This window comes from Erigeron canadensis, chromosome 6 (genome assembly GCF_010389155.1).
Source record: "Erigeron canadensis isolate Cc75 chromosome 6, C_canadensis_v1, whole genome shotgun sequence".
Lineage (NCBI taxonomy): Eukaryota > Viridiplantae > Streptophyta > Magnoliopsida > Asterales > Asteraceae > Erigeron > Erigeron canadensis.
Genome location: NC_057766.1, coordinates 19701982 through 19715753, shown reverse-complemented (window position 1 = coordinate 19715753; position 13772 = coordinate 19701982). Strand labels below are relative to the sequence as shown.

Below are 13772 nucleotides of genomic sequence, written 5' to 3'. Positions count from 1 at the left end.
AAATCAAACAGAAATGAAAAGAACATTTGGTCATTTGAAAAACCACGTCAAACTTCTAAATGGTCAAAAGTCAAAACCAAAAAGCCATTATGTTAGTAATTGAAAAACACCTTCTCGAACATTCAAAAGACTAGCTTGGAGAAAAAGAAATAAAATAAAAAAGGACACCTTCAAGAATAAGATATCAATTTATTCCAAATATATAATTACTATTTTATATGACCTTTTTTTATATATAAAACAGCATATCATCAAACAAATGGTATATTATTAAAATAAACCATTACCAAAAGTAAACCCATATTCCCTTTCTTCCAATTTCCAAACTTTTAACAATAAATAAAACTCTTTCTATAAAACCCACCTACAAAACCCTCCAATTCATTCATATATATTCATACATACAATTCTCTAAAAAGTAAAAACACACAGCCGCCTCTAAAAAAATTTCTGTTTTCTTTTACTAAATCTCAAAAAAATCTTGAAAACAAAAATACCCAGATGGATCAAATGAACATGGACCATCAAACACAAGAAATAGGAACAAAGAGACCAAAAACAAAGATAGTGTGTACATTAGGACCAGCATCAAGGTCTGTTCCAATGTGTGAAAAGCTGTTAAAAGCAGGTATGAATGTTGCAAGATTCAATTTCTCACATGGCTCTTTTGAATATCATCAAGAAACTTTGGATAATTTGAGGATTGCTATGGAAAATACTGGTATTAATGCTGCTGTTATGCTTGACACCAAAGTAAGTTCCCCTGTTTTTTCTTCCTTTTTTTAATTTTTCTTTTTTTTTTTTTGTAAGTAATAATTAGTTGAGTATCTAATTCTAAAGTTGAAAAATGTATATTTTGTGAAAAACCATGGTAACCTTTTTCATTTTTCGATTAGAATGTTGATCTATTGTTAAGACGGCACAAATTACATTTTTTTTATTTATGTATTTTTTATTGATTGATTTATGTTGTTGCGTGTTTTTCAAGTCAAGTATATTGTATGTTAATATTGGTTTGTTGGCTGGTTTTGTGGGTTTTCAACTTTTTGGGTGTTTGACTGGTTCTTATTTGTTTTGACTATATAATTTTGAGATTTAAAATGAGAACAAAATAGTTTCTGAGTTTTTGTTTTCTAAGATGTGTAAAATTATAGTGAAACCATGTATATATATATATATATATATATCGGATTAGACCGGTTGGAATTGGTTTTTGGAACCGTTGCTTTCCTAAAACTTTAGGTTAGAATACGGTACAAAATGTTCTGGGCATGAACAAGTTGGTCCAAAACCGGCACCATTGATATATGGAATTCGGTACATATTTGAATTTTTAGTTTTGATACAGGATGATAATGGTAGGTTTGGTATGGCTGCACACCTTTAGTATGCATAGTTTGTTAATTTTTTTAAAAAAAAAATTAGGTTGTTTTGAAAGAAAAAATGTATCTAACAAGTAACAACGGTACTCAATTCCACCATGTAGTTAAAAATTAGGTTCTTTTCATGTGGGGTTATTTGATTTTGTCCATCTGTTCCCTTTATGTCTTATTGGTTCTTTTTTAAAACCCATATGGCATATGCTGATTTCTTATTGGTTAATTTTTATTGGTTGAACATAAATGTTCCATTTGTCTGTTTATGATTGGTGTTGATACTTGTTATGTTTATTCTTACACATGTGGAATGGTATATTTAATAAGAATTTAGGCCAAACACTAAGTATATATCAATGATAAAAAAAAATGTATTATTTTTTGTATGGTCATTGAATGGTGCTTAACAAATAAGCAAGTATGATATGCCTTTTGCTATAATATTTTTTAACCAAGTATAGGCAGCAGTTGTCGAGTATAACTTGTAACTTTATTCTTTGTCATACAAATACGTACTTTTCTGGATTCTATAGCTTAATATGATACAATTGCGAGTATAATTGAACGTTTTAGACGTCTAGCAATAGTGTAACATTTTTTATAAGCTGTGTTTTTTGATGAAGAAAGTAAAGGAAATAAGCTGGTTAACTTGTTTTGTAAGTGATGAGTCGCTTATGTACACATAAGTTGGACTAATTATGTTTGTTATATTTTAGGGTCCAGAAATTCGAACTGGGTTTTTGAAAGATGGTAAGCCGGTTCAACTGAAACAAGGTCAAGAGATCACTATCTCTACTGATTACACTATTAAAGGAGATAGTGAGATGATCTGCATGAGCTACAAGAAGTTAGCTCATGACGTTAAGCCACAAAGTGTGATCCTGTGTTCAGATGGCACCATTTCGTTCACTGTCTTGTCTTGTGACACTAAAAATGGCTTAGTTCGTTGTCGTTGTGAGAACACTGCGGTTCTTGGTGAAAGAAAGAATGTTAATCTTCCTGGAGTGATTGTTGATCTTCCTACTTTGACTGAGAAAGATAAAGAAGATATCATGAAATGGGGTGTTCCTAATAAGATTGATATGATAGCTCTCTCCTTTGTTCGAAAAGGTTCTGATCTGGTTGAGGTTCGCAAGCTGCTGGGACAACATGCAAAGAACATCCTTCTAATGTCTAAGGTGTGTTTGTTTTTTAGTTCCCAAGCAGAGGGTTGATTTCATCTATAACATGTTACTGTAAATGATAACAGAGGTGGCAAGATGGGCGGATTGGGGATAAAAATATGTTTTGGGTCAAAACATTTGATTTTAAAAACGTCTCTAGGTTGTTAATGCTAAGACATCTTATGCATAGTTCTATTCAAAAGTAGAATAACCTTTTAATTTGTAACTTTTTGATTATATTTATTACTCTTTATTTACATACATATCTAGTAAAGGGACAAAGATGTGTTAACGAGTCAACTTAACCCTGATTCAGCCCCATTTGACAAGCAGATAGTAATTTAGTTTTATTCAGTTTTTGCACGTCCGCTCCTATTTAAATATGTTGTTTTGGCTGAACATATTTAAAAGATTTCAAAAAGGCCAAAGTGCTAGTTTTGTCCATTTTGGGCTGAAATCTTCCCCCTAATATATGATGTTTTTAATCTTTGCCAGGTTGAGAATCAAGAAGGGGTTGCCAACTTTGACGAAATCCTAGCCAACTCTGATGCTTTTATGGTGGCACGTGGTGACCTTGGTATGGAGATTCCAATCGAGAAAATATTTCTAGCTCAGAAAACCATGATATACAAGTGCAACCTACAAGGAAAGCCGGTTGTAACTGCCACGCAAATGTTGGAGTCAATGATCAAGTCTCCTAGGCCCACTCGTGCTGAAGCCACAGATGTTGCAAATGCGGTTCTAGATGGAACGGATTGCGTCATGCTTAGTGGAGAAACCGCAGCTGGGGCCTACCCAGAGCTTGCAGTTCAAACCATGGCCAAGATTTGTTTGGAAGCGGAAAGTACAATAGACTATAAAGATGTTTTCAAGAGGATTGCTGCAAATGTGCCTGTGCCTATGAGTCCACTCGAAAGCCTAGCCTCTTCTGCTGTCAGAACTGCTATCTCATCCAAAGCAAGTCTTATATTGGTTCTAACCAGAGGTGGGAGCACTGCAAAACTTGTGGCTAAGTACAGACCAGGAATGCCTATACTGTCTGTGGTGGTTCCTGAGATCAAGACCGATTCTTTTGATTGGTCATGCAGTGATGAGTCTCCAGCTAGGCATAGCCTAATCTTCAGGGGTTTGATCCCGATTTTGAGTGCAGGGTCTGCTAGAGCTTCTGATGACGAATCGACTGAGGAAGCAATAGAATTTGCCTTGCAGCATGCTAAAGAGAAAGGATTGTGCAAGACCGGTGATGCTATTGTGGCTCTTCATCGTGTTGGAACCTCATCTATTATCAAGATCATTACGGTTAAGTAATTCTTGCTCTGATTTTGCTTTTACCAGACTGCCAATTTTTGCCCGTGTTGGCCCTATTAATATATCAGCAAACTATAGTCGATTTAGTATCGGCAAACTGATCTGCACTTATTATTTTGATGAGAAACTTTATGTAACCTCCAATGCGTATTAAGGCATTTTTGTTGCTAGTTTTATTAATGATATATTATGACAATCATGCTATGTTTTTGTTCAAATATTAACCACTGAGGTATTGATTCCAGTCATGGTTTGTCCATTTTCCGATCTTTGTTTTGATGTTTTTCTTTGATGCTATATTGAATGATTGAGATTTGAGATATTGCATGTGGTGGATGATATTTTATCGAAATATAGGGTTGCTAGTTCATAGATATGAACATAGCAGAAACATGCTGCCTGCATATGTGGTGGATGATATCTCATCATTCTGATTTAACCGTTTTACATGAATACAGACATACAGTACACGACATAAATCTAGTATCTGATTATCTTAAAACCATAGTTTGTTGAATTAAATAAAATCTGAATATCTTAAAGACAAGAAAAACAAAACATAAATTTTGAAAATGATGTTATTGATCTTTATTGTATCTCTCGCGACAAACATTTTGCTCGTTAATCAATAAGTAAACTGTCCTCATGAAACCACACACGCTGCTCGTATCTTTCTTTTGATAAAAAAGGATCCCAATACATTTTTTTTTATTTTAAAAAACTGCTAGGTGGCAGCATGTCCGTATGCTTCACTCAACTCGTCTGTCAAACATTTCTTGCTTCCCCAAAACTTACCTTCTTGACAAGATTTTAACAATAGATCTACATCCATCCGGCCATCTCTATTGGAATACTTCTATTTCAATTTCAATCAGAAACTATTGAGTACTTTGATCCACGAAACTGAAACCTGCCTGTGGGTATTTTGGGTTACCAATTGTTCCGTCATGAGGAATCATCATCTGACAATGTGATGTTGGCAGTGAAGACGAATTAGATAGCACTAAACTCATACCAGCCTTTGCTTACAGTGCCATCAATCTTCTTCTATCCCTCCAGATTCTTATTCACACAGAGGTAACATTTGACAAGGCAGACCATGGTGTGAGAAAGATAGTGCTGGCTACGAATATTGCTGAAACCAGTATCACAATAGATGACTTGGTCTTTTTTAATTGATTGTGGCAAGTCCAAAGAGGCATCGTATGATGCACTTAACAATACCCTTGCCTTCTTCCTTTTTGGATATCCAAAAACAAGTGAGTTTCTTTTGGTTTCATTTCTTGATGACTTGATCATCTGTTCGAGAAGGAATCAGATGTTAATTTTTCAATTGTTTAATTTTATTGAGACACTTTGTTTTATTTCCTTCTTTCAATCCTTACCTTAATTTTGTTTTTATATTACATAGTGATAGGAATTGGTGGAACTTTCATTGCAGGCCCGATTTTATTAGTTGATGTTCCACGGAATAAGAATATAGCAGGTAATTATTTGGTCTACTTCTGTACCTTTTGTCGTAATATGTTGATTTCAATCAGTGTGACTATTTAGTTTCCTAATTTCCCTGCAAGTTAATCTTGAATTCTTGATGGCCCATGTCTTATTCACGTGTAACAGCAGAAGTTACGAAGTCGTTGAACATTCTTAAGGGAGTAAAGCGTGTGCTTCTCAGAACATTGAACACTATTAAGTAAGATCAACAGTTCTATGGTGCTTGCTTCTTATTATTTTCTTTTTCCAGCCTATAAGTTTACCTTTCTTATTTGGTAACGTTTGGGTGATTAATTTCAGGCAGCTAACGCGGCAAAAAATCATTGCTTTTATTGGCTTGTAAAAAAAATCCTTAGCTTTTTTTGTTTGATGTTGCATTGTTTTTTCTACTAATGCTACAGATCCTTTTGGTGCATTTGGATATTGCAGAGATCAAAAATTGTTGACGCGGACCTTAAGGTAATGGACGTGGCATTTTATTAATTTCATTGCTAAAGCATCTATGCTTTCAAGTTTTATGTTTGGATTATGGTTCCCCCTACGAACTTTTATCCTGGAAACACCACTATGCACGAGCTTTCAAAACGAGCCTTATAGGTGGTCTCTAACAAAGAGTAGTAGACAAACGTACACTCTAAAGACGGCATATAATATTGTTCAAAAGACGATTTAGCCATTTACAGGTATATAAAAGGGACCTTTTCCATAAGGAACTGCTATTTTTAGTATGTGCAACCTACTGACCATTGTTGGTATGTATAAACTCTTGGACACATGAGATCATGCGAGGAACCAACCTAGCTGATCTGTTCCGAATATCAAACAGTGCAGAATTGACAAAGAAACAAGAGTTTGAATGAGGCAGGTCAAGTGGTGGCTTCTTTTAGCATGAACTGATCTGCAGTATGGTTTTATGAAAGGATCCAATTCGAGATAGATAATCTCTTGAAAAATAGCAAGAGAGAAATCAGACTCCTAAAACAAATTTGTTACTCTGTCAATACATATATACCACTAACTACTATGCATAGATACTAAACTATACTAGAACCAGAAAAAACTGATACTGAAAACCCCCCAAAACCCCTCACTAAATACAGTAACAAATTTTTCGTACCAAATTCTTGGTTCCAAAACCGCTTTCAGTATTCATACAGCCTTTCCTTATACCGCATACGTTTCATGGTTAGTTAATTGCAGATTCTAAAACAAGTTCAAGATTCATTAGATCAACAACAATAATGATTGCAAAAGCACAGCAAATTAAAAGGATAAATAAATTCATCCCTCCATCCATCAATTCACCACATCAAAATCTATACAAGATCAAAAACCAAGAATGTTGAGTTGAATCTATTTCTTTATGCACATTGAAATATTTGACAGGATAGGATAGGATACTATAGACAGAATATTCAAAGAGAAAAACTTGACTTGGCACCCCAACCCATTCTAGAAAAAAGTCAAAGTCAACAAACATTTCAGAGACCATCTTCCCTATGATCAGCTTCTTGGACACGTGGCGATGACCCATTTTCCCTTGAAGTAGGTGACCTAGGTGAAAACAAACTAAAGGGCCAGAAAAGACTACCAGAAAACCGCCTTTCTTCATTATTCCCGCCATGTCTTGTTTCACCATTTGAATGTATCAAATTACCCCTTGACCCGTCCTGATTGCGGTTGACCTTTGACTCGTCTGCAGGCAATTGATAACGGCAAACTGGACAAGAGCTATGAAGTTCTAACCATGGCAAGATACAATCACCATGAAAGCTATGTTTACATGGCATTTGTCGTGCTTCAGCCCCTATCTCAAATTCCTCTAAACAAACCGAACATTGAACAGAATCCTCTTCAATTTTTATAGTTGGCATTGCCTCTACCGCTTCTTTTTGGGCCGGTGGGGTACCATATCGGTTTGGGTCATTTTCGGCTAAATGTTGTAGAAGTTGCTCTAAACCAGGTCCCAAGAAATAATCACCAAATGAACCAAAAGGGTTGTTTTGTGCCGAATTGGTTAAATCAAACGGGTTGCCAGTATTACCACCACCTTGAACAATTATAGTCTGATTAAAAGGATCAATAAAAATAACACGTTCACGTTCACGTTCTCGCTCTGTGTCACGGTTATTTTCTCCTCTACCCTCTTCATTATTCTGAGGTGCAGATGCTGCAAGACTAGCTCTGATACCATGTAAAAGATGAAGGAGAGCAGCAGCGCTGGCCCTGCTCCTTACTTCAGGGCCCGGCTCCTGCTGCTGCTGCTGTCCTTCATGCTGACTATGTTGTTCAGAACCATGACCATTTTCTTGGTTTGTTTCCTCCTCTAATCCTCGATTCCCACGAGGGGAGTTGAGCAATCCAAGCATGAGAGGGGCCCACAATGAGATACCGGGTTCAGGGTCAGAACGGCGGTTCTGACCCCGAACGCTACCCATTTCCTCCACGAATCCACCTTGACATTGTGAACATTTGAGTGATTCAACTTCCATAACTGGATTAACAACTCTAGAACATGCATAGCACCAATATCTTGTTGTTGACTCTCTCTCTTCCTCCATCTCTCTCTTTCTATTTCCTTTACTTAAATTTTCTGCAATTTTGTTTGAATCAAGAATATACCCATCAGAAATCTTGAACATATTATCATCTTTAATTTCATAATTGGCCACATTTATAATCAAAGTTTGCTACTTTTTGAATCTTTATATTACACAGGTTATTACAAATCAATACCCACAAAGTAGATTCCTAAAATTTATAATCATAGGTTAACAAATAACATAATTGAACAAATAAAAAAATAAATCTTTAGTAGAAACCAATACTTTTTTAATAGAAATTAGGCAGTTAGAAAAAAACATATATATAATTATAAACTTTCTTATATTAAGTTTAAAAAACTATAAAAAATAAAATTATAAGAAAAAAGAAGCAGCTAACCTTGTAATGAAAGATGATCAAGAGGGTAGAGAATGTATTCACAAGACCAAATATCAAAAAATTATTTTCCTATGTTGTTATAATAATGAAATATATATATGTGTAATATGAGGTTTTTTAATATGGCAGAAGCTTATATATGCGAATAGGCAAGGTGTAGATAATAGAAAAGAAGAATCCAGAACAATATAGATAACAGACAACAAAATTGAATAAGATGTCATTTCTTATTTTTTATTTTTTGACAATTTGACCAACACCTAACTTAAATATATCATATATGATATATGTTTCTGGAAATCTTGGTTTGAAATCTAGTAAATTCTTTCAACGACCATTTATTTGTTTCTTTTACCAATCTTTAAAAGAGTAAAATATGAGAAGGGTAAAGAGAAGTTACCAGGGAAAAGAGGGAGATGGATTTGGTGAGATTGTCTTTCCCCAAACCTTGAAAATTTGAAGTTTTTTGTTGTTATTGAGTTAAATAAATGGAATGGGGTAAATAAATGAAGTAAATTTGTGGGGTTGTTTTTTCTTGATTTTAGTAAATTTCCCTCTTTGAAATTTTTGGGGTTTAGATTGAAAGAATTGGATTTGATGTCTAGATTTGAGGGATTAATTTTGTTCTAAAATAGATGGGAAGATTTCGATACATCATCCCATTAACTAATTTCTTTTTAATAAATGCCAAGTGGCAGCTCATCCATTTATTTCACTAAAACATCTTCGTAAAACATATCCTCAATTTTTTTTCCGCCCTCCCTTCACGGCTTCACATAAGAAAACCATAGATACACCAATTTTGATTCCACTTTCCCCTGAAACACCGATCTTTATTTCACTCTCTCCTTAAAAAAAAAAATAGGATTAAAAATAAGAGGGATGCATCAAATTAATTTCAATTGTCACACCCACCTCCATGACAAGAATTTATAAGCCATTTAAGGTATAATTTTTCCTATAAGTTGTATTTGAGATTTTTTAGGATTTTTTATTATTATTTTTTTCATCTCGATTTTCAGGTTCTTATTATTTTTTAGTTCACAATTTGCCGAAATGTTAGGATAATCAGAATGTTGTGTTTGAAATTTTATATATGTATAGCTAACTTTCAATTCTGGTGGGATTATTCTAAACAGATTATAGCGTAGTTCATGACCTGCCTCCATAATTTTATTAGAATGGCTTTGTGTACTATGATTTTTAAACTTCATAACTTACTTTGATTTCATTTCATTATAGTACTATAGTAGCAGTATTTTATTAAAATGGGGTTGAAAGCTTGCAAATGTTAGATCTTCATAAACAAGGCGGCTAAAAGAGTTGCTACTGATTTTGGCATTTATTTTGCGGGCATATATCTTAATTGTGCAGTTTACTTTTTTTTTTTTTATCAGTTTGTTGTCTAATTACTATGCTTAGCAAGTACATTTGCTATTGGAGTTTGTCATAATATCGCATTAAATAAAGGGACTAAGGGATGGCAAGTTAATAACCTTATATGTTGAAAGCATTAAAAAACTTAATTTTATTTTTTTTGTTAGATTTGAAGTTTCAAGTTCCATTATCATATTTAACATCTTACATAAGATTTCGAGATGGATACTATAACTATCACGCGCCACCTAATATAGGAACTTGATATATGATATATTTTTTCACGTGAATTCTTTAATATTTGGATATTAGTTTTGTTATCTGAAAAAGTTTTAAAGAAATTTAGTAAAATCACTTGACCCGTTCAGCTAACCCATACTAAAGCTTGATCAGTTTAAGCTGAATAAAAGTATTGAAATACATAGATTATCTAGATATGCTTTTGAAGTAACTTCACGTCTACATATATACCAGAGTTGAACTGTATCTCATATATGAACGAAATGTCAGCAGATATGCCTCTTACATCAGAAAATGCATGATTTGTTATTATGAAGAACCTCTAAGAAAACATTGGTGGTGGTGTATTTGCTCATTTTTAACTACTATACTGCTTCATCCATTCCTTGACATGTCTGTTTCTTAATCCTTAAAATACCTTCAGCGCTTTGCTATTGATCACTTACTTTTGTATTTGACGGTTTCATCTAAAATTGTGTGATCTTTGGTAATAATTTCATCTAAGAATGTGTGTTCGCTCAAAACCATTAGTTGAATAATTTCACTTACTTTTGTATTTGACGGTTTCATCTAGAATGTGTCCCCTCTGAAGACGAGCTCAATAGTTGAATAGGGAGATTTCGTGTGCTATATTTGAGTTGGCATGTGAAATTGAAGCGACTGGGAAGTCACGTTAAACCAGCTTTTGAAAGGTTATATAATGGCTACTCTCTTATACGAGCCTTCAACCAGGACTAGAATTTCATTTGAATCAGGAATGAAAATGTTGGGCTGGAAATTTTCACAACTGAAATGCACGAGAGCTTTCATGTGTTGTAAAAGTAGAGACACTTGAAGGTAGTTTCAAGTGCTCCTTGAAGTTATTTGACATTCCATCAGAGGTGGCAAGATGGGCTGGTCGGGTGGGTAAGTTACGGGTCCATATCACTTTGGGTAAAAATTGGTCAGTTTTTAGAAGGGGTCGAGTTTGGTTTACTGCATATGTCTCTTGTCCTTTTTTTTTTAATTTTATAAAAGTTTTATGTCCATTAACTAATCTTTTGAAAAAATAGAAATTATATGCATTAAAAAAGACTTTGCGCTGGTTTCATCCTGTTACACATTTGAGATAAAAATGCAACCCAAACTGACCTATTTATAAGCAAATGGGTCATAACATCCACTTATATTCTTTGATACTCCAGGTCATTATAGGTGTAATGCCTAATGTTTCAGCCTGTTTGACCCATTCCCCCCTTTTTTATTATAGTTTCATGTACTTGACCTGCTTGAAACTAAAACAACTTAAATCAACCTATTGAGGTGCAACCGAGGTGCAAGAGCTTCTGAACTTGCTCTCTCAGCTATTGAGCCTCACACTCTCAAATCGCAGTGACTCATGACAAAGGAAACCAGATCCATCTCACAACTTCTCTGCTAAATCCGTTAGAATATTGCTGCAAAAATCAACATACGGGCCTAAGTACTGGACCTTTCCATGGAACAACTTGGCACCCCTAAAAGTTAATGTCTTCGGTTAGAGGGCTGACCTGATCCAGATCGCAACAAAAGACCAGATTATGAAGAGACAAATCCGGATCGCAACATCAACCTGCCACCTCTGCAACTCTCACGAAGAAGCAACCAACCATCTCTTCCTGCATTGCCCCTTTTCGGATATTCTTTGGGGACACATGCTATCTTGGTGCCAACGTAAGCAAGTTAGTAGTTAGGAATATATTTTGTTTCCACGGTTTAATGATTTAAGAGGAGTGACTATGTATTTATTGGATAGATTTGCACGAGTATGAAGAGGTGTGGCATGAAAACTGTAATTGATTTAGATTGAATATTTTATATATATTTGTTTAATATGCCTGGATAGTAATCTGGGTTGATTAGGTAGTATATAAATAAATGTGAATATAGTAAAAAATTTATGTGAAAATCCGTTGAATTTAAAAGATCATTAAAACCTTGACGTTTGGTATGGAGAATTTCAGATAAATGAAATAAAGGCGAGAAATGAAATAGAGAGAAATGAAATTGATGGAGAAATTCAGTAATTTTCTTCATTTGGTAAGAACTGAGAAATGAACGGAAATCATTTCCTGTGTTTGGTAAGAAAACCAAATAAATTAAAATAACATTTTATTCTATAACTATAAATAAAAGTTTAATAAAAACTATTCCATTATATTTCCTAATAAAAGATCATATAGATTTCTTACATCGTCATTACCAAATTTCGGCAATTATTTTTTTTCTTTCTAATCTGGACCTCTTCATCTGTATTTTATATTACATTTACCATGATGAAATTCCAATCACAATAACCACCACAATTTGGTGAACAACAAGATGAAGACAACAAAGAAGAAGAGGTTGACGGCAACGATTCCAATAGCCATTCTCTCGGCGAAGAAAAAGATGAAGACGACGAAGAAGAAGACGACAACAACGATTCCACGGGCTGCTGTCATTATTTACGTCCACGACACCGCTATAAAACAAATGGGGTTGAAGTCCAATGGTTAATCCCATGGTTGATGTTTCCAAGATAAAGGAGTATGCTATTCCGATCAAAATGATAGGAAATGCTTATCTAGGTAAACGCATAGCAGTGTGGATTAAATAGATTCCTAAGAAGTGTAATGTTTTTATGTGGAAAGTGGCAATGGATCGTATACCTACAATGGTAGCATTGCGCGCAAGGAATTGTTGTGCTCAGGAACCGATTTGTGTACTTTGCGGTGAAGAAGACGAAACAGTTGAACACCTTTTCTGCACTTGTAGGATGGCTGCTAGGATTTGGCATTTCATTAGTCGATGGTGTAAAACCGCACCATTCTTCATTTTCGACATCAAGGACTTACTGGAGTTTCATGAAACGTCAAGGAAGAACAAACAGGAAAAGGAAGCCATAAAAGGACTGATCTTCATCAGTTTGCTGGTGCATATGGAAAGCGAGAAATGACATGAAATTCGAGAATATTAGAGCGACCACGACAGGAATCATTCAAAATATAAGATCTCTCGGCTATTTGTGGTTTAGAAATAGAACGAAGAATAAATGTATTGCCTAGAGCAATTGGTGTAAGTTTATACTCTTGTAAATGTTTATACAGTGTACTGCCGGTGATTAGCCGGGGTAGTTTATATATAAAAGTTACTTTTCAAAAAAAGAAGGTAAAAGCATAGCAAAAGCATTTCAATTTTTAATTAGAAAGTTTACAATTATCAACAAGGAATATTGAGAAGGCAAACATAAAATAAAGATATATATATATATATAGGTTTTAGGTAAAATAAAACAAGTATTAATGTAAAACAAATAAAACAATAGGTTTTTTTATAGTGATAATCACTGTGCATCAAAAAAATCATAGTACATCAATTGTTTCGTGAATCTTCGTGCATCAATTTAACCATGATCTAAGGGTCAAGATCTTGTCCTATTTGTTTTACTTTAATACTTGTTTTACAATACCCAACCCCTATATATATATCCAAAAATCAAGAAGATTTAGAGGAACATATAAAGAGTGGGTTGAGAAATTTGCAAAGAAAGAAGAGATGCACTGTAGTGAGAAAATTGTATAAATATGTGAAGATGTAGAACCTGAGGTTTGGAGTCTTCAATTATTTCTATGTAAAATGTGCAAGCCACGTGACTTGAGTTTTTATATCCTTGTTTTCAACCACATTATGAGAGAAATGTTATCTCCGTGTTTTTTTTTTGTATTGAAAATCCAAAGAAATCGTTTTCTTTACCAATCAAGAAGAAATCAACTAGTACATAAAAGCTTTTCCCAGGAAATCGAATTCTCCGTGTTCCCATTTCTCAAACACAACCAAACAAAGGAAATGAATACATTTCCATTTCTCTGAT

At 34.3% G+C, this 13772-nt stretch overlaps 2 protein-coding genes and 1 long non-coding RNA gene across 4 annotated transcripts; 2 read left to right on the top strand and 1 right to left on the bottom strand.

The window, feature by feature from the left end:
• Positions 1-312: 312 nt before the first annotated feature.
• LOC122603218 (pyruvate kinase, cytosolic isozyme) lies at positions 313-4065 on the top strand. The gene is made up of 3 exons (XM_043775865.1): positions 313-753; positions 2093-2554; positions 3035-4065. Exons 1-3 carry the CDS (start codon positions 502-504, stop codon positions 3845-3847), a joined length of 1527 nt encoding a protein of 508 aa, XP_043631800.1. The 5' UTR covers positions 313-501; the 3' UTR covers positions 3848-4065.
• A 2618-nt stretch (positions 4066-6683) lies between these two features.
• On the bottom strand, positions 6684-8751 carry LOC122605177 (E3 ubiquitin-protein ligase SIRP1-like). 2 transcript variants are annotated; one of them, XM_043778073.1, is made up of 2 exons: positions 8685-8751; positions 6684-7934 (listed from the first exon to the last, which is right to left on the bottom strand). In XM_043778073.1, exon 2 carries the CDS (start codon positions 7900-7902, stop codon positions 6823-6825), a length of 1080 nt encoding a protein of 359 aa, XP_043634008.1. In that variant the 5' UTR covers positions 7903-7934; positions 8685-8751; the 3' UTR covers positions 6684-6822. The 2 variants fall into 2 exon arrangements, with proteins under 2 accessions (XP_043634008.1, XP_043634007.1); XM_043778072.1 differs by lacking the exon at positions 8685-8751 and adding an exon at positions 8285-8372.
• Positions 8752-9020: 269 nt separating this feature from the next.
• Positions 9021-11730, top strand: LOC122605948. Its single transcript, XR_006324761.1, has 2 exons — positions 9021-9230; positions 10476-11730. It is a non-coding gene; the product is annotated as an uncharacterized LOC122605948 (long non-coding RNA).
• The last annotated feature ends 2042 nt before the right edge of the window (positions 11731-13772 follow it).